At 37.2% G+C, this 20,800-nt stretch overlaps 1 protein-coding gene across 1 annotated transcript; it reads right to left on the reverse strand.

Annotated features, from left to right (window-relative positions):
• Positions 1 to 1,202: 1,202 nt before the first annotated feature.
• On the reverse strand, positions 1,203 to 19,999 carry cfhl4 (complement factor H like 4). The gene is made up of 18 exons (XM_026148081.2): positions 19,775 to 19,999; positions 19,398 to 19,577; positions 18,864 to 18,969; positions 17,465 to 17,541; positions 16,055 to 16,234; positions 15,584 to 15,772; positions 15,187 to 15,372; positions 14,539 to 14,718; positions 13,902 to 14,088; positions 12,932 to 13,047; positions 12,119 to 12,298; positions 10,322 to 10,501; positions 8,130 to 8,327; positions 7,720 to 7,908; positions 5,985 to 6,170; positions 5,382 to 5,561; positions 4,178 to 4,357; positions 1,203 to 1,525 (listed from the first exon to the last, which is right to left on the reverse strand). Exons 1-18 carry the CDS (start codon positions 19,842 to 19,844, stop codon positions 1,335 to 1,337), a joined length of 2,955 nt encoding a protein of 984 aa, XP_026003866.2. The 5' UTR covers positions 19,845 to 19,999; the 3' UTR covers positions 1,203 to 1,334.
• Between the last annotated feature and the right edge of the window lie 801 nt (positions 20,000 to 20,800).

A 20,800-nucleotide genomic window follows, 5' to 3' on the forward strand; every position in this document is an offset into this window, starting at 1 on the left:
ATGCAAGCTGGAGGCTAAAAACAAAAATTGAGGCCCATCTTTAAAAGTTTATTTTTTCTGTTTCTGCTCAGGGCTTTTAGTTATGTGCTGTTAATAAAAAGTTGGTCATAAAATGACACTATCTCATCTCAGTGTAGTCTTTAGGGACTATTGACATGAAATACAAATGCTCTTAAAGTGAAGTACTATTTATCGGTCATCGCATGATATGTTGTTGTGTTGGGTCTGCCACTTGTACAACAAGAACAACAACAAACTGTATTTAAATAGCACATTTAAAACCAGTGGTGTACCAAAGTGCTTAACATACAAGAGGGTAAGATGAAGTAACAGGGAGGATGAAGGCTATGGCAAAGTACCACCATGCAAGCATGTTAAATGGAATTAAAAACACAGAAGCAAAAGAAATGCATATAAAAGCATAAGAGACAGGTGCAGCAGAGGAGAAACACGGGCCAAAATTGATCGAGAAAGACCTATTAGAAAGATATGACTTAAACCAATCTGTAGGTGTGCTGTTTTTGCAAATGCTCGTATGGGTTGTATTTGAGTGTAGGAACAAATCCTCAGTTGGACTGGACGAATTGTTAAATTCAAAATTCCTGAAATGAGTTTTTCTTCTAGAGCACCAACGAATAACGGACAACAGATTGCATTATTGAGGGAAGTACATGTCAGGTTTTATTGTCTCAATGATTATACATGCAATGAAAGAGAAAAGTCTTAGCAACTACAGAAAGAACAACAGGTTTTATGATTAAACAAACATCAGTCAAGTACAACTTTTATGCAGAGCATTTGATAACTTTTTCAGCCAGAAGAGGCTGCAGAAATATTTCTCAGTGTTATTGCAACTTCATCCACAGAGGAAAGATTTTCTTCGCTGAAATATGTGTGGGAAGCAGATTTGTTATCAAACACCATCACAATGTAGGAAACCTTTGGAAATGTATTCAAAATTGTCAACTGCTCCCAGAAACTGTCTTACGCTTCTAGTGTCCTTGCTTAACTAGAAATTCACAAATGTGAAGCTAACAAGATCCTACCTGTCTTGGTCTCGTCAGTATTCAACATTCAGTTGCTTGGCAACCTTTATTAAATAATAAAGCCAAATTCTGTATATTTGTTCTGTATTTGTGGTAGAAGATTTATGCGAGATAGATTTCACTCAGAAAACACATAGAAGCTGAAAACAGACTCAGTCAGCATTTATTACGTTTTATTGAAATGACCACATACAGCACTGGTACTTCACTGGTCTATGTCTTTAATCTGCTCTTCAATTATTGACACATTGGTGTACTCGTGTTTATCTAGTCTTGTACACAAAAGCATTATTGGCAAGTCGGCAAATGTATCACACCATGTTCACACTTCTGACGCATTCCCTGTGTCCCAACGGGTCTTCCTCTGGTACACGTAAACTCGATTTCATCATCATGTTCTGTATACAGTTTATCATCTCTTGAAAATCTGAACCGAATATTATGTCTGTCCATGTCGTCTCTATTCACAGTGCAGGCTTCTGTAAGACATAAAAGATAAACAGTCTTTTAATGTTAGTAAAATACATGAATGTACAGAATATTGTGTTCTGTAAAGGACTCTGTGGCTACAAATAAAATTGATTTTCTCCTGCCTAATTCTAAATTGTGGTCAAACACTGGAATGGTACACAGATGATCTACTGTTGCTGTTGCTCTTGTGGGGTGATTACATTCACTGTTAATTTTATGTAATATTTCTGTGACTATTTTACATGCTGAAGTCCTGTCCATCCCAGCCTGACTCCTCTCAGCCTCACTACAGTACTAGACACTTTAATACCCACCTGCACAATGTACATTTTTCAGATGTTTCAATTTGAAATTTCCAGATTGTCTTATTTTATTTAATTCACTTTTATGGTTATATGTATATATGTTCTCTCTTTTTGCATGTACATAATCTTCTCTCTCTCTTTTTACACAGTCGAGAAGTGCGTCAGGATACATTTCACTGCGTGTTGTACTCGTATAACTATGCATGCGACAAATAAGGAATCTTGAATCTTGGAAGTCACATTTCAATGTAAACCTACTCATTTATTTTACTCATTCTCCAAATAAGTAAATTAGTTTCTGTTATTTCTTTTAGATAAACATACAGAATTTCAGGAATCTGGATCACTTGTTGATTTTAAATTGTGATTTGATTTCATATCTTGCTGCTAGAATTAACTTTATTATTATTTATTTATTGTTATTTATTGCTGTCAGTTTGAAGTGAGCTTTGTCCCAAAGGTTTTGAATTGCAGTTCATCGGTCAAATGTGATATAATAACCTTCAACAGAAATGATGATTTGTTTTTCAGACTAAATATTCATTTAAGTCAATATGCTGTTATTATATCTCTAGACTGCACACTTTGTTAAATGAAGAATTAATAATTAATCAGAATTCCTGCTTGCACCTTTCACTCCAATACTTAACACAGTTCTGAGGTTTGAACCACACACAGTATCATAAATACTTCAGCCATGCTCTTTGAACTTTGAAAAACTACCTAAAAAATCTCCATATATACAGCTTCACCAAATGCAACAACTACATGTTTTTTACTAGATTATTACTAGAATCAGCAGCTGGGATGTTAACAGGTTTTTGAGGGAGACAGCTCATTCACTGGTTCCAGCGTCCATTCACCAGCTGCTTTTTATATTAGAACTGATTTGAAAACTTTATTATTTACTAAATATATCCATAATTTGAGTCTTAGAAACATTTCAGACCCACTGACCTTACTGGCCTAAAAACCCAATAAAAAAATTACAGCAGGGCCCTGTACCACAATTCAACGTCATCATGACTATTGTTTAGAATTACCTGAAGTCAACAGAAGAAACAATTAAAGAATTTCTTACTTGATGCTCATCTCATCAAACAAAAGATTTTTTTCAGTAAACCTCAGACCCTACTAACCACACAGTGAGAAATGATTTTGTACCTGGTGATTTCTTATGTCAAACACAACATGCCTCAAAGCGTTTTATCCCCCCAATACCTAGTGTATCATATTTGATAGATACAGCCTTTGGGAGTTTTTGATCTATGACATTAAGTTCTCAAAAATCCAGTCTTGCTTTTTTTGGACAAATTTCCAAAATTCAGCTTAACAGTAAAGGGTTCTGGACTTTCTGTCACAAATGAATGTTTTTGTCTGTATTTTAAATGTTTTCAGTGTACACCACCACAGTGGATTTTAAACTGAACAGTCAAGATGTGTCATGTCTGTGTGTAGGCAGGCAGGAAGAGAGGACCCAAAATGCAGGACTCACTGAGGCGGAAGTAACTCAAAACACACAGCTTTATTGCTGGTAAGAAGCAGAACAGAAAAACACTAACTCAACTGGAAGAACAGAATAACTAGGCAGGTAGGCTGGCTGGCAAACGGAACACACAGAGGAAGCGAGGGTGAACAGACATTAACGACGCGACACCGAGTAGGGGAAGACACAGACACTAAATACAAGAGGTGAACGGAACGAAGAGGAAACAGCTGGGAGACACGGCTGACGCTGATTACACTGACGAGACAGGGAGAGCACAAAGCTGAACGCACTGACATAGGACACAGACCTACAAAATAAAACAGGAAGCACACGACAGACAGAGACACAGACTCGTAAACAGGCATAATGACGTCATGGGCAAACAGAGGGACATACGGGCAGAGAAGACTAAGCACAGGCAACCTAAACCAAACATGAGGGCAAGATAACAAAACCTAAACCAGAAATAATCATCATCGTCATCATCATTGGATAACTAAAGAATCAGAATATAATTATAATCAAAACGGTATCACCAGAGAATAAGAACTACTCCATAATACAAAAATAAACCAAAACATAAGAAACTCAAAATACTGGGTCGAACCGACCCAGGACCGTGACAAGATGTTTATTGAAGGGCTTCAACAAAGTAATGCATTCGCTGTTTGTGAATAACATATTTAATTTCATATTTTATACATAGTTTCTCATCTTGAGAGGCTCACAAGCAGTTGTGTATATTTTTGTAAATATCGATCACACCTCTGGAATTAAACAAAATTAAAAAACAAAAACCAAAATGACTTTTTACGTTTCTCTTCACAGAATGTAACATGAAAAATATAAAGAAAACTTTTACTTACGGAGGCATCTAATCTCTCCAGTCCATTCACCATGATTACATGTTTTGAACGGTCCACCCTTCATGACGTAATAACGCTGACAGATATATTCAACCTTTTCATTATGTTGGTACAGATGTTTAGTACTTGTTTTGGTGTCTCCATCTGAAAGAGGTGGTGGCCTCCCACAACCCTGGGCACCTGCAAAAGTGTGAGCAATGGAGAAAAAAAAAGTTTAGACAACATTTAGTCACAATAATTTTTTAGTCACGTTTTTATGTTCATATACCGTCACATATTATTTTACATTTCAGGTGAAGTTTTCATCATGCAATCCGAGTGCAGATCACAGCCTTTAAGACTGCTTTGTCATCCTATATATGTAGTTCTGTTATGCTTAGAAAGCGGTCAGCACTCTTTGTAACTAATGATAAACTGTGTTGTACTGGTATCAAACTCATGTTGCTGTTGAAATGATCTGCTTCTTTGATATATTCATCTACTGCCCTCTCCCACATCTTACAGATCCTATCCTTTTAATTGTTTTAATCATTTTATTGTGAAAAAACAATTTATTTTTTTAAAGTTCAAACTCTTCTATGGTTCGTGTGTGCTCATCAGGTTCTCACATTTCCTCTGACATGTCCATAGCATGTTGTATTTCCCTGTTCCTCCATGTAACCCATGTTAACTGGTGATGAAATGTGTGATGTCTGTGGCAATGATACAGGGCCACTTAAAAACACTGAAATCGTGAAAAGGCAAACCTGACATTAAATCTCTCAAAGTGTGACTCAAAGACTGCAATAGTGTATCTAGGAGAAGTAGTGGGTGGTGAACAAGTGAAACCCATCCACTTAAGAACTGAAGCCATTGTGATGTTCTCAGAGCTGCAGCACAGTTTGGGGATGGTGGGTTATTACAGAGGTTTCTATAAAAACGAATTCTTCTTGTTCGTATTAATATTATTATTTAATGATATAACTGCAACTAACCCTGAAGTCTACATTGTGGTGTGTTCAGGTATAATCTTAAATGCACCACATTTCAAACAGTTTTGAGCTACTGTCTGTGTTAGTGAAAACAACTTTTCAGCGTCACACTTAACCAACTTCTCAGATTTAATAAACTTGTCAAACTGGTTCCAGCGGCCCTCCACTGGCTGTTTGTTTACTTAGAACATATTTAAAAACTTTGTGTGCAACAAAAGGGAAATGTAACTCACGGCGGCATCTCATCTCTCCAACCCAATCACCATCGACACAGGTTTTGAACGGCCCACCCTCCATGCCGTAGTCTCTGTCACACACATATTCGACCTTTTCATTGTGTCTGTACGTGTTTCTAGTCCATGTTTTGGTCCGTCCACCTGAAAGATGTGGTGGCGTCCTACATTGCTGGGCAGCTAAAAATTGTGGGCAATAACAGAGGAAAAACCAACATTAGATAATATTTTGTCACAATAATCACATTTTCACTCTGACCTGCTGTCATGCATCATTTTTCATTTGAAGTGAAATATTTGTCATACACCCTGTGCATCACTCTCCTTTACCTTAACACTGTGTGGCCATGTGTGACAAAGAATTAACCAGAAACAATGTTCACACAAACTAATTAGCACAAGAGCAGATCAGGCAGAGGACATTTTACTGATAACCTGAAATGTGTTTTTGCCTCAAAACCAACTATTAATTTCTGGTTTAAAGTGTGTGTAACTTACACTCATACACACGACACCCCAAGAAATACCAAAAACAGCAATAGCAATCTTTTTCCATCCTTTGTACTGATAAACAGTAAGATCACAAGAGGACAAGTGTTGTACCTTCACATGTGGGACGAGGATTGCTCCACTGTCCATTTTCCAAACATTCAAGCGTTGCATTCCCTTTGATGATGTGATTACTGTTTTTACAAGCAAATGTTAAATGTTGTCCTTTTTTCATTTGATCGTCTGTTACATCTGTGGTGATTGTTAGACCTGCTGGTGTTTCAGGGACTCTACATTTCTCTGTTTTGAAAAAGAGAATCTGTTTTATTGTGAGGTTTACATTATAAACATGAAACCAAATCAGATTCAAAGTAATAAGACACTTTCTCACTACATTTTCAAACTAAGCAAGTTTTTCTTTAAATATTTATTATTAATAGGCATTCAGTTTCTCATTGCTGTAATTAAGAAGTAATAAATGTCCAGTCTTTTAAGAAGTCAGAAAAGAATGGCAATTCTACCCTTAACCAAGTGTAGAGAAAAAAAGATGAATAAAGATGAAATATGTCAGCAGGCAGAATGACAGCCAGCAGTGTTTTTAACTTGACTCCAGTTTTAAATCTTATTCACAGCAATAGTTTATTTTGATGTACTATAGTGAGCTCTTTTCTTCATAGGTATTGTTTAGCTGAGTTGACGAATAACTGTTCAATTGCTGGGAAGTATATGTTAACACACACTGAATGATCCAGATGAACAAACTACCAAAACATCTGTGTTTATAGCAGTGCTAATGATTGCTGACGATCTGTTTAATGTAGTGAATTTAATTAGCAGCACCTGGCAGAAAAATACAACCTTAATTCCTATAAAAGTTCTTCACACTTGAGTCTTCTAATGTGGACAATAGTTGCCCATTATTTCCTTTAAGCAGGGCAGACTGATCAACAGTGAATGAAATGATATCTCGGCAGAGAAAATTCCCTATTGTTGACAGATATTGATAACCACAGCTATCAGTCATTGGATATCATTCGAAACTGAATAGTTTTGAACAAAAACCCGATATTCTAATTTCATTCTAGTTTCAGTGTGCATTTTTGCCTTAGACAACTAAGCTTTCAAATCCCCTTGTTAATTTTAGATTAAAATGGTATCAAACTTCAATCATTTACATTAAACCTCAACAAATCTCCTTTAGCTACAGCATAACAGGGAGAACAAAACTAGCAAATATATATTTTAAACTGGCACCTTAAACTGGTGGGTACTTAAGGGACTGAACATTTCTGTGTTTTGAAGAAGAGAATCTGTTTTACTATGAGATTTACAGTATGAACAAGAAACCAAATGTGATGCAAATATCTGAATAAATCAGCATTACATTTTCAATATATAAAAAAAACTTGAAAGTAAAAGATTTCAGTATAAAAAATACGTTCATGAAGAGACATTTTCCAAATAGACAGGTATCTCTTTCTTAAAATGATTAGGAAAGATTAAAAAGATGAAAACTGGAAAATGTATCCAGTTCAGTAATATTTATGTGATGCTAGTTCACAACAGCCGTTATCTCAAGAACCTACAATATTAGACATAAACAGCAGATCAAAAATATAGGATTAGGATTAGAATACTTCCTATGATGACTTTGACCTTACAGGGTTCATCAGGATCATTATATTAATGATTTATGTGATACAAGGGCAACAACACAACTGCTACAGAATGCTGATGTTTTCCTGCAATACAAAATTGCTCCTAACAGCAACTTAAAACAGAAACCCTTATCATAGTCACAGCTCATTTCTGTTACCTCACGTCATTGTGGTAATAAAAGTACACATACCAGAGCAAGAAGGAAAGGGGGAATTCCATTGTCCATTTTCTAAACACTCAATTTCTGTAGACCCAATTAGTACACGTGTATTGCTGCAAAGAAAACGCAATTTATGTCCAGTCGCCATTATTTCATTTGATGGTGATAATCCAGCTACGTAGAGATGAGGATCCATAACACCGATTTTACAAGATCGATCTGAAAAAAGCAAAATATGTAGAATATATGTGAGTTTATGTAACAAAGCTGCAAAGAGCAAGCAAGAGAGTAGTTGGTTTTAGTGAACACCAGAAGAGCGGAAAAAATCATGAAATCTTAAATTATGCTTCAAAATACACAAAGATCAAACCTGAACTATTGCCATATTGTTTAAACAGGCATTGCATTTTGTCAGTAAAGGGATTTAAACATGTTCTTACCTATGCAAGTCGGGAATGGATTATTCCATTGTCCGTCTTCTCCACATATCAGCACAGAAATTCCATTCAGATACTTCCCAGGACCATCACAGCTGAATGTGAGGATGTGATTGGGACGTATGGGAATACAATTTTCTGGTAAACCTTTCACTGTTAACCCTTGAACTGTAGGAGGAGGGTCACATCTGGAAGATGAAACTAAGGTAGAAGAAGAAGAAAAAAAACAGTTCAAAAGGCAAGATTCAGATGTAGAAATCACTGGCCAGAATCTTTATATTTGCTGCAGTTTTTATATTTGCCAGATCATGTCAGAATCCATTTTGCCAGGTTTCAATGTGTGTCTGTATTTGTGCTGGAGACACGAAGGTTCAGACCAGTGGAGATAAACCACTGTCAAAACTACAGCTGTGGTCAAAAGTTTTACAATCATCACGGATCAACATGGATACCATTGTAATTTTGGGCTTTGAATGATTGTTGAAATCCTGTTTTTAAGTGTGGAATGACTGATTTAACATTGAGCACTCAATTTTTTTTAAAAAGATGTATGACATGCAATCATTCCACCCTGGAATGGAAAACGTTTATCTAATTTCCAGGCAAATAGTTTCAAAATATCTGCCCTTTGCAAACTGTTTACAAGGACAACCTGTGTAAGCAAACCATCTGCTGTGTCAGTTTAACACGCTAAGATTTAATTCATTAACCCTATAAGTTCCCTTATGTAGGGTGGCTAACTTTAACTCTAGCCTATATTTTGGTGAAAGAAAAAATACAATGCTTCTGGAAAAAATGTGAATAGTTTTTGACCTGTCAGTAAGTCTGACTTTTCTGTCACAGTCTGGCTGAGGCAGACTGTATGTGTTGTGAAAAAGGACTCAAGTGCAAACCAAAAACTATGAAACGAGATGTGGATTAACAAAAAACAAGCAGTTTATTAAGGCTTGCAAAATAAATACAAACAAAGGGCATGGGTGAAACTAAACAATAACCTAAACTGGGTGAACTAAAAATTAAACATGAAAAAACCTTAAACATGGAGAACTGACATGATACCTAAAGACATGGTGTGGACGAGCAGACGACCTGAAGGAATGACTGAAAACACATGGCACAAATAATTTGTGTGCTTTCTTATTTGTTGCAGATCACCTGATTGTTCTGTAAATAGATTTAAACGGTTATATGCCTGAGGCATTGGCTGCATTTTTAGTTAAATAGTACCATATAACTTTCTTTGCAAAACTTGTGCATAATATTTAGAAATGTACAATTTCTATTTGCATTTCAAGTTATGAAAATGATTCGTTAAACATGTTTGTGGGTTTTACAGTAAAAAAATATAACTTTTTTCTACTCGGATTTTGAATTTTTTCTCTGAATTTAGATCAACTATGGTAATATAGTATGCCAAAATGAAAAAATAACTCAAATTTCAGATATTTCAGGTTGTGCTGAAAATAATGATACCAAACAAGTAGTCAAAAATGGCCAATTATACCCTGGACCCCAGAGGGTTAAACTGATCTTTCTGACATCGAGATGCTGGGTCATATTTCATAATGACTTGACAGAAACATTGTTGAATAAAATGATGACTGATGTGAATTCAAATATATTTGGAGTCTGATCTGACATGACAAAGTCTCTACATATTAAAAATCATTTAGAATTAAATTCTGATTTTGCCTGTGTGCAGGAAAAATATATATAGAAATAAAGACCATCATAGCAGTCTTAATGAAGGCAGGACACATCTGAGTAAATGAGATTATATGTCCAAGGAGATAATACCAAATGAAGTTCATACGTAAGTTCAATAAGAACAATCTGTAGTCACACATTTCTGCTTCCCTGGTGTTTGTTGGCTAATCTAAGCTTTACATCATTTCCACTTTCCCATGCTGTGAAGCTAATTGTGCAATCACTGGTCTAGCCCAATCAGATTTCTGCTGGCTGTCTTCCGGCCAATCAGTCTCCACTCCATGTACTTTAAATCTCACTGCTCATCGGTCATTCTCCCAGGCTTCCATTCAAGCCTCAATCTTCATTTCCAGAGTGTAATCACCAACAACCTAAATTGAATTCTATAGATCAATAAATTATGTTAAATTCATTTTAATGATCTCTGCTTATTGAACTGTAGTCATTCACATGAGAGTGAGAGAAGAAAAGAAAGCTTTTGAACTCACGGTAGCACGACCCCCTTTGGAGTGGCTGCCAGCCCTCAGTTGTACATACGTATTTGATGGTGAGAGCTGATGTATAGCCAGGTTCGCAAGCAAAATGTATCATGTGTCCTGCTTGATACTGAGATGTTCTTGTCTCTTGTGTTACTTGGGCATGGGGAACATCTGGAAGCGTTGAACATGCTAATACACAAAACAATATAAAATGGGAAAAGAAGAGAAAAATACACAAAGATTGAAAACATACTGAGTGACTAAGCCAAGATATACATGTGTGTATAAGGAAATGACTACCCGTCATTGCTACGAACGATAGTAATGCCAGTAATGTGCAGTTGTGTTAGGACAGGCAACCTGCGGCTCTTTTGTCTTTATACTGCGGCTCCAGGTGGTTTGGGAAAATAAATTAGAAGTATTTAGCTGAAGTGTATTTTTTGTATTAGTTCTTTTTAAACTTGTAGTTCTAAATTGGAAGATTATTGTGACATTGAAATATAAAAATAGAATTATATTTTATTTTTCATCGCTCAAAATAAGCGTCACACTCGCGGAAGCCGGTATACCCGCCGAAACGCCGTGCATTTATCGAGACTTTCAACCCCAGGTAGGCCAATTATGGATCTTCGGATCCACATTATGTCACCAGCTGTTCTCCTCCGTGAACGATGTTAAAACAAACACCGCTCACGCCTCACAGATGACAGCTTACAGTCCTGCGTAAAGATGAAAGTGGCTTCGTACAGCCCCGATTTGCAGACGCTGTGCGCAGAGGTTCAGGAGCAGAAGTCTCATTGTAAACATATCACAGCAGACCCGACGATGTTTCCATGGACACGCTTTTCAGCATCTCTTTATTGACCACTCTTCACACACGGTTGCTGTAAGCATACAGCCGGCTGTAGCTTTTCAGCTCACAGTCCGACAACACAAGAGCAGAGAGAGCACAGACTTTAAGTAGACGAGGCGTGATTGCGGGTCCCGCTCAGGTGCGTCCGACTCCCATGCAGTGGCGCTGCAGACCACGCCTCGCCACACACATTAACCAGGTAAAATACATATTTAGGCAGAATTTTGCAAATATCTATTTTTCATTTTTTAGCAGCATAGTGCTGTATATATTGTAAAAAAACAATATATACAGTGTTATTTTCATTTTTGATGTCAACAAGTATTTGCGGCTCCCAGTGTTTTCTTTTGCGTGGAAACCGAGTCCAAGTGGCTCTTTGGGTGTTAAAGGTTGCTGACCCCTGTTTTAGGTCAAGGGTTGTTGAGGCTGGCTGAGCTCTGCTGGCCATCACCAAATTTGAGCAGAGGAACATGGGTAATCATGCTTTGGAACAATCTTTCTGATGTGATACTTTTTTACTTTTATAACCAGGCCTATTGTGTGCCTCCAGAAAATGTACCTATTTAGCTCTAAACCCAACGCCTTACCTGACGTGTAATGGGTCGATCCTATGAAAATCCATTTATTAATGCTGCTCTTGGTATGCTTTACAACTTTTTGTGTTTCATTTTTTTAGCTTTTCACGTGACATTTTTTGGGGGTACATAGCATGTATGGTTGGGTTAGAGTAAGAGTCAGGGTAATGCTGTCATTAATGAACCCTAACAAAAACAAAATATGCACTCTGTAATATACATAATTGAGGTATTCATACACTTTTCATGACTGTAGAGTTTTTGACGATTTAGTAATATAAGAAAAAAAAACACATTTACATGAGTTATTACATCCACAGTGCAGCAATAGCACAAGTTTAGTTAGTGATGATAAAAACATGAAGCCATGCAACTTACAGTAGCACTTTCCCTGATGGACAACCAGCCAACCATCAGCTGTGCATACAAATTTCGAGATCTGATCTGATATGTAACCAGATTCACAAGAAAAATGTATCACATCTCCTTCCTGGTACACAGCTTTGCTGGTTCCTTCTGACACATGAGCGTGAGGAACATTTGGGAGCTCTGAACACACTAAAAGAGAAAAAGTTACAATTCGTCACATATAAAGTTGTTAAAAAACAATGACTGAAGCTCTACAAGGAAAACAGTTACAAAATCAAAGTATGTCTACAACCATTCTCCTAAATGGTTAAGACCACAAAACAGTTGCATCTACATAATTTGTGGATATACTTCACCTAATAACACAGATAGCAGGATTTATGTTTGACATACATAATTAAAGAGTAATATAAGAAATGTACCATTAATTACCATTAATGGTAAAGGGAAAAAATAAGTATAAGTATAAAATTACTAGAGCCCCCCCCCCCCCCCCCCCCCTTCAAAGAAAACCCCCAAAATAAAACAAAAACAAGCTTAATTACTATTTTGTCCTACATTATATTACTACCATATATATGTATGTTAACACAAAAATATACATATTTTAGGGTTGTGTGAATGCATGTAAATTCAAATAGTTGTAATAGTGTAAAAATAAGACAATTACATTCATACTGTGCTTTTCCCCCTGCTGTAAGTAAATACCTGTGATGACCACACGCAGTGTATATGTCACTCTTCTTAAAGTCTAACTGCCTTTCCACAAAGGTAAAACATGTGATTTTAGGTACACTGAAAAACGATAATAGATCACTTTACCGTTTTGTGACAAAGAAACTTCCACACACCCCCACAGCTGGAGAAACAGAAGGATTAAAGACAGCTTCATGTTCTTTTGACGAATGCTTTCTGAGGAGAATTTCAGTAGCTTCATTGTTCAGTGACCTCCCCCAGCTCGAACTCCACCCAGAGAGATCAGGTCACAGCACAGACTGTCCAGTGGCTCTGTCCAAATGTCTCTATTTAAATACAACCTTGGACTCCTTTTGTACAAGTGCTACGGAGAAGGACTGGATAGGTGGTTAGGTGTACAAAGCACAGGACTTTCAAATGTACTTTGCTAGCGTTTACAAAGAATTTTCAGAAAAAGAGAAGATATCCAGTGATGCGCAGTTTTCTTGCTGATAGAGCCTCGCTGATGCCAGGGGTTAAGGGAGAATGGCCAGAATGCATCGAGTTGGTGGGAAGGCAAAAGTAACTCAACTTAAATGATAAGTGGATGCTGGACTCCAGGCCTAAAAAGACTGTGGAAAAGGGGTTGTTTCATTGTTAGGCCATGAAACCCAAAGCCCCAAGACTTTCAGCAGAGTTAAACTTATGTAAGAATTAAAACAGACCCCGTGATGCTTTTATTAAAATAACATTACATGCAATTACTGTTACATGTGTGTACATGTGTGTGCTCATCTAGGTTACAAAAACACTTTAATAGCAGGTATGATCTCCTGCCAAAGGGAGGGAGTTTGTTATTTTATTTATTTTTTACTTCTTTTTGTTATCTTTATTTAATCAGAATATGTTCAGACTGGAAAGATAGGGCCACCATTTTGTGTATTTGTCCACAAAGGATTTATGAATGACTTTGATTTTACACAAAAAAAAAAGATGTACTGGAAGAACACAGACTGAGTACATAGGCTTTTATTAAAATGACCACACACATCAGTGCACTAATCATTTATAGATTTGCGTGCTCATGCTCATCGTATCCAATAGACAGAAATGTTACTGGCATGTGGGCAGATGCATTACGCCTTCAATGCACGTCTGACGCATTTCCAAACTGCCAACACGTCTTCCCCTGCTACATATGAACTCAATTACATCATTATGTTCTGAATACAGCTTATCATCGCTGACATATCTGAAGTGAATATTGTGTTTGCTCATGTCTTCTCTATTTACAGTGCAGGGTTCTGTAAGAGTTAAGAGAAAAGATTTTGTTAATGTCAGTACAGTACACCAATGCAGGAATGCACAACATATATCATATATAACTATTCAAGTCTTGATTACAAAGGCACAGTGCTTAAAACCAAGCAAGTCTGATAAAATGCAATCTGTATCTGTATCAAAACTCCAGATATAGTACAGACCTCACACAATATCAAATTATGAAAGTCTAATGTTAAATTGTCTTAATTTTCCCATTTTTTAAAATAACATAAAACAGAGCGCATCTAAGAACATGAAGCCCCCAAATTCTGCATCCTTTCTCAAATAAATTATGTCAACAGCTTGAAAGGCTGATTCCTGTGTAAACTCAATTTTCTCTAAATTTAAGAGTAAAAAAAACTTGGGACCCCTAAAATACTTTTACATATGCAGAATCTTAGAAAATACAACATAATATAGCTATAACTTACTGAGGCATCTCATCTGTCCAGTCCATTTACCATTTTCACAGGTTTTATATGGTGTACCTTCCATTTTGTAGTAATTTTGACAGATATACTCAACCCTTTCTCCATGGCTGTATTGCCTTTTAGTACTGATTTTGGTGTCTCCATCTGAGAGTGGTTGTGGTTTCCCACAACCCACAGGATCTTAAATAAATATAGACAAAAAACAAACAAAAAACTTGAAATTGTTAATATAACATTTTTTAATATCTACTCACAATACTATTAGTACCATTATGCAACATCTTACAGTAAATTTTTGTGTAAATCTTTTAGAGATTCAACTCTCCAAATTACTGGGGGTTTATTCCGACTTCTCTTTTTTATATTTACAGCTGTTATTAACATGAGCAGCTTATCTGGGCGCTTATTACTGACTGGGCTTCGCATATGTACATGACATTTCCTACACAGTGATTGTAATTAGGATCAACCGCAAGACTTGTCCAAAAACATTTCCCGTGTAATTTTTGCCTGAGTAAAAGTAATCGTAACTGTTTTGGGGATTAAAAAATGTGATTAAAGCCTCCTGAAATTGCAGTGCACTGTGACTGGATGATCTTTTCTTGTCACATATTACGGGTGAGTTGACATAGAAAAAAACTGGCTTACCTCCGCATGTTGGAAACGGATCGCTCCACTGTCCATTTGCCAAACATTCAACTGTTTTATTGCCTTGCATAAAGTGGTTACGTCTAAGGCAAGTAAAGGTTAGCTTTTGTCCTTTCTTTAGCCGATTGCCTTGTATGTGTGATGTGATTCTTACACTGTCTGATATTCTTGTGACTTTGCATTCATCTGTTTTAAAGAAGACAGTCTTTTAATCTTTCAGTTTAAAGTGTAATGCAGCAGTAGTCTAGACCCAAAGGAACCAAATAAAATGTAAATCTTAATCGTTATATAAGTTTAACAAATGAAATATAATGATTACATAATTGTTACACAAATATATGGACATTTAAAAAACATGTCAAATCACGTCAGCTTTTCTCAGTTAAAGTAAACCTACCAGAGCAGGATGGAAAGGAAGCATTCCAGTTCCCAATTTCTAAACACTCGATTACTTCAGAACCTTCCAGTTTATACTGATCAGCACAACGAAAATGTAATGTGTCCCCAGTCCTTATCGCTTCATTCCCTTGTGGTAATCCAGTTACCTGCAGATTAGGGTCCATTACTCCAACTGCACAAGGGATTCCTGAAAACAATAAGTAAAAGTCATTATTGCGATTGTAGACATAATAAAGTTTTTTTTATTATGCCCTGTGAATGCTACTATTAAACACGGAGAAGCTTATTTAAAGATAACCAAACATGCATTTTGAGAGTTAAACACGAGCAAGGATACTTCCTTTATACTATTTTTATAGTTTTGCACATAGCGGCTGCAAAATGGCTCCATAGTGCTCCCCTCTGAATTGCAAGAAAGCAGAATGCAAAGAATGGACTATGCAGAAATATAAAGAGATCTACATCTTACTGAGGCATCTCATCTCTCCAGTCCATTGACCATTTACACAGGTTTTGTACGGCCCACCCTCCATTCTGTAGTAATCCTGGCAGATGTACTCAACCCTTTCACTATGACTGTACTGCAGTCTGGAACTTTCCTTCGGGTCTCCATTTGAAAGATGTGGTGGTTTCTCACAACCCTCGGCAGCTACAAATATGGGCAACAAAAATAGAAGTTTAAAAATGTTTTCATCACAATAATCACATTTCACCATGAGTGACACATCACTGACCTTGATCAATTAAATTAAATTAATTACGTTTTATTCATATACCAAGAATTCATAAAAAATGTTTTTGCAAGAGGCTTCATAATGTAAGGTGAAGACGCAAGAGCACAAAAAGATAAGGAAAGATAAATAAACTATATGAGAAAGAAGCAAGTCACAAATAAATAGAGGGGAGTGAAGAAGAAGTGCTAAAAGTATGAACCTCTAGTAGCATAACCTGAATGCCTGATAACAGCAAAAAGATGTACTGAGGTACTGGACTGTAAGTATATGTTCATGAGTTCAAGGTTCATGTAAGAAAAAAGCCGAAAGGTGTATTAGGTGTCCTAAGTCAGTGTTTCCCAACCTTTGGGAGCCACGGAACATATTTCACATTCGAAAAAACATCACCAAACAAAAATGCCACAAAAGTATATTGATAATTTTTACCTGCACACCAAGCATAGCAGAATTGGTTTGATCTGCTCCCAGTATACCCTTTTTGCTTTCTTCTGACCACTACTCATGCTAGGGCCTCCATCTGGGTCAGAATTTTCCCCAGGACCAGGTCAGACTGATTACTTTTTCTTTTCAAATATTTATCTGTTGCTATTACGTGCTCCATTGTTTTACAGCATGAGTATTATGTAATTTCTTCTTTGTCTTCTTCTGTTTTAATGGCAGTTGGCAACCCATTTAATTAGAGCAGGTAGTTGTACTACCCTCTATTGGAAGAGAATGAAATTGTTCTGCCCATTACACCGATCGCTTAGAGTAGTAATCAGGTGGAATCAGATAATCTTCCATGGCACACTTGATCATTGCTCACAGCACACCTATGTGCTGCGACACAGTGGTTGGTAAACACTGTCCTAAGTGACTGGTTGGGTTATATACAAGCACCAGTTCTTGCTTTATATGTCATGTGATACCATCGCAGGTGCAATATGGATCCACAGGAATTGGTACAAATCTTGAGCAATATATATTTAAAATGTAGTACACAGGGTATATACAGCAAGCTCATTTCTCATACCTAACAGGACGACTGAAATTTTCACATTTTTCGAGTGTAAGCAGAGGACCTTATAAATATACACTGTTAAGCTAGTTCAAACTACAAATGTCGATAAAAGTAACATTGCTGGTGTGTTGACTGAAAGACTTACTTTCACATACTGGCACAGTACTACTCCATCCGTCCAACTGACAAGTTCGGGTGCCATCGCTATCTCCCATTGTATACCTGCAATTACAACTCATATCTCATTTTGTATTTTCACCCACACACTAAAATTTATAGAGTACTTGAGCAATCATTTTGCTTCCAAGTAACCATTTTACAGGATGAGTTCCTGCCCCAAGTGGAGGAGTTCAAGTATCTCGGGGTCTTGTTCGCGAGTGATGGGAGAAGGGAGCCGGAGATCGACAGACGGATTGGGGCTGCAGCTGCAGTAATGCGGACGCTGCACCGGTCCGTCGTGGTGAAGAGGGAGCTGAGTGTAAAAGCGAAGCTCTCAATTCACCGGTCGATCTACGTCCCTACCCTCACCTATGGCCACGAGCTGTGGGTAGTGACCGAAAGAACGAGATCGCGGATACAAGCGGCAGAAATGAGCTTCCTCCGAAGGGTGGCTGGCCTCTCCCTTAGAGATAGGGTGAGAAGTTCGGCCATCCGGGAGGGGCTCAGAGTAGAGCAGCTGCTGCTCCACATCGAAAGGAGCCAGCTGAGGTGGTTCGGGCATCTGACAAGGATGCCCCCCTGGGCGCCTCCTGGGTGAGGTGTTCCAGGCATGTCCCACCGGGAGGAGGTCCCGGGGCAGACCCAGGACACGCTGGAGAGATTATATCTCTCGGCTGGCCTGGGAACGCCTTGGCATTCCCCCGGATAAGCTGGAGGAGGTGGCTGGGGAGAGGGAGGTCTGGGCCTCTTTGCTTAGGCTGCTGCCCCCGCGACCCGGCCCCGGACAAAGCGGATGAAGATGGATGGATGGATGGTAACCATTTTAAGTTGTCTTGAGATCGGACATCAGTGATTGGACACTGAATTATTTTTAGGTTTTCCCTTGTACCTAAACCACTTAACACTGTTGATCATCTGCTGTTCACTTAAGCCTCATCGGAAAAGACCTGAGTGGAAGTGTGGCCATTCTTCAGGAAGGGAAACTGGGAGAAAAGACTGAGGTATGTCAACCTAACACAAGAAGTACAGCAAAAATCAGCAGAAACAGATCTTGGAACTCACTTTCACAGTGAGTTCTAAATTTATGTTTAAACATTTTTAAAAATAAGCCTGAACTCTCTTATGCAAGCTTTCTTGCAATTTCTTTAATGCAGTCTTAGGAATAATGTAGTTAATGTAGTCTGCCAGGCTTCTTCAAAGCTCCTTTGAATAACGGCTTCCTTTTATCCCATTCTTGTTGACATTTTCCAAACAGCATTGTTGTACGGGACTTTTGTCTTAAAACAACTTGAAGAGTTTCTGTTTTAACACACAAATATAAGCAATCCTCATGGGACTTTCAGAGCGTGTACATTATGTCACTGAATTATTATAGATCCACATACCCTAGATTGCAAAAGTATTTGATAGCTGTTCCAAAAACGAGCTCTTCTCCGCGGATAATTTCATAATAGCCATTGGGAACGTCCTCAGGGAGTTCACATGGCTTTACTGAAAAAAAAGAAAAGAGAATATTTTTCATGAGTAAGTATGAATTAGACTTTATTCTTCTCTTATTATTGCTTATTTTTAATTGAAATCAGGTGCTTGCCGACAGTGACATAAATTTTTTACAAAACTCTTTGTTAATAACAGTGTTGAAGTGTGGGTACAATGTTATTGATGCAGGGATTTGAGGAAGCGATTTGCTATTTTCATACAATAGATTACTGTTAGCAGCATACTGCAGCAGTTTTACAACTGTCTCAGTACAACTCTTTCTAATTCCAAAAAACTAAAGTTTTGGGATAAAACTTTGGTAATTGATATTTTGTGAAATGTTATGAATTGCATCTTAGAAGGGATTAAGGATTATTTGTAACCCTATAAATACAGTCATAAGAGTAACAGCAAAATAGCAGGCAAACCATTTAACTTACAGTTGCATTTTCCCTGACGCAAACTCTCCCAGCCAGTATTTGTGCATATATATCTGAGGGTTGGACCAGATATATAACCAGTCTCGCATGTGAAATGTATCACATCTCCTTCGCGGTACTCAACTTTTTTAGTATTTTCTGACACATAGGAGTGAGGAACATTTGGAAGCCTTGAACATACTGAAAAAAACAACATGGAAAGAGACATATGCATAGATTGACCAAGGATTCCAAAAACATTTATATTACATATAAATGTAGATGTAATTTTGGAAGACATAGTAGAACAAATAAAAAAGAGGGTAAGTAGAAGTACAAGAAATGTCTTCTCTTTTAAACTAAACAAAGAACACAGCATTTAAAAAAGTCTGACTTACCGTTTTCTGAGAAAGAAACTTCCACATGTCCCCATAGATGGAGAAACAGAAGGATTAATGACAGTCGCATTCTGTCAAGTGGACTGCAAACCAAATTTTCACTGTGCACAAATCCTTTGACAAACTGTGCGTTTTCTGTGCAGAACTGCTGTGTGTTTATCACAGTATTTGAGGCCAATGGTTAAAATATGGACTTCCCTACTGGAATTGCACAAGCCTCAAAATGACATATCGCAAACAACAAGTTTCACTGAACACGCCAGAGGAGTTCACAGACAACAATTCACAAACCTCACCCTATAATAATTTATAGACTTTATAGAGTTGATTTCTTTCATTGCCTATAAAATAATTTCTAACATTTTACAAAAGAAGGTTTGTGTCCTCTTTCAAACATCATATAAATTAATCCGTCTATTTTTATAATTAAATTAAAATATGAGATTAATTAGTCCTGAAAATATAGACTGGTGTATGATGCTCAAAACAAGTTTGCAAAATGTAACAGATGTTATATCTTATTTTGTGATAGAATGATTAGTGTTCGCTGAAAAGGCTACTGTGCAGTTTAATCACCACGACTAGTAAGTCATAAATGGAGATGGTACTGAGGTACAAAGTCCATTGTAAAAGTCAGCCAGAGATTCAGGTCGGTAAATAGTTTTAAAGAAGTTGTTGTTTAAGAGAACATCTTTAAATTCAAACATAACCAATATCTATGCCCAGGGGTCGGCAACCTGCGGCTCTTTAGTCCTTATAGTGCGGCTCCGCGTGGTTTGGGAAAATAAATTAGAAGTATTTAGCTGAAGTGTAGTTTATTTATGTTAGTTCTTTTTTAACTTGTAGTTCTAAATTGGAAGATTATTGTGATATTGAAATATACAAATAAAATTATATTTTATTATTTTTTCATGCTCAAAATAAGCGTCACACGCCGTGCATTTATCGAGACTTTCAACCCCAGGTAGGCCAATTATGGATCTTCGGATCCACATTATGTCAGCAGCTATTCTCCTCCGTGAACGA

Source organism: Astatotilapia calliptera, chromosome 17 (genome assembly GCF_964374335.1).
Source record: "Astatotilapia calliptera chromosome 17, fAstCal68.1, whole genome shotgun sequence".
NCBI classification, from domain to species: Eukaryota; Metazoa; Chordata; class Actinopteri; order Cichliformes; family Cichlidae; genus Astatotilapia; species Astatotilapia calliptera.

Bases quoted from the DNA above. Each gene is read 5' to 3' on its own strand.
- cfhl4 (XM_026148081.2), bottom strand. From the start codon at position 19,844: ATGCGACTGTCATTAATCCTTCTGTTTCTCCATCTATGGGGACATGTG. The intron at 19,578-19,774 runs GTAAGTCAGACT...TGTTTTTTTCAG, and splicing joins AGTTTCTTTCTCAGAAAACG to TATGTTCAAGGCTTCCAAAT. The intron at 13,048-13,901 runs GTAACATTTCTG...AGGTCACTGAAC, and splicing joins ATGCATCTGCCCACATGCCA to AATGAAGCTACTGAAATTCT.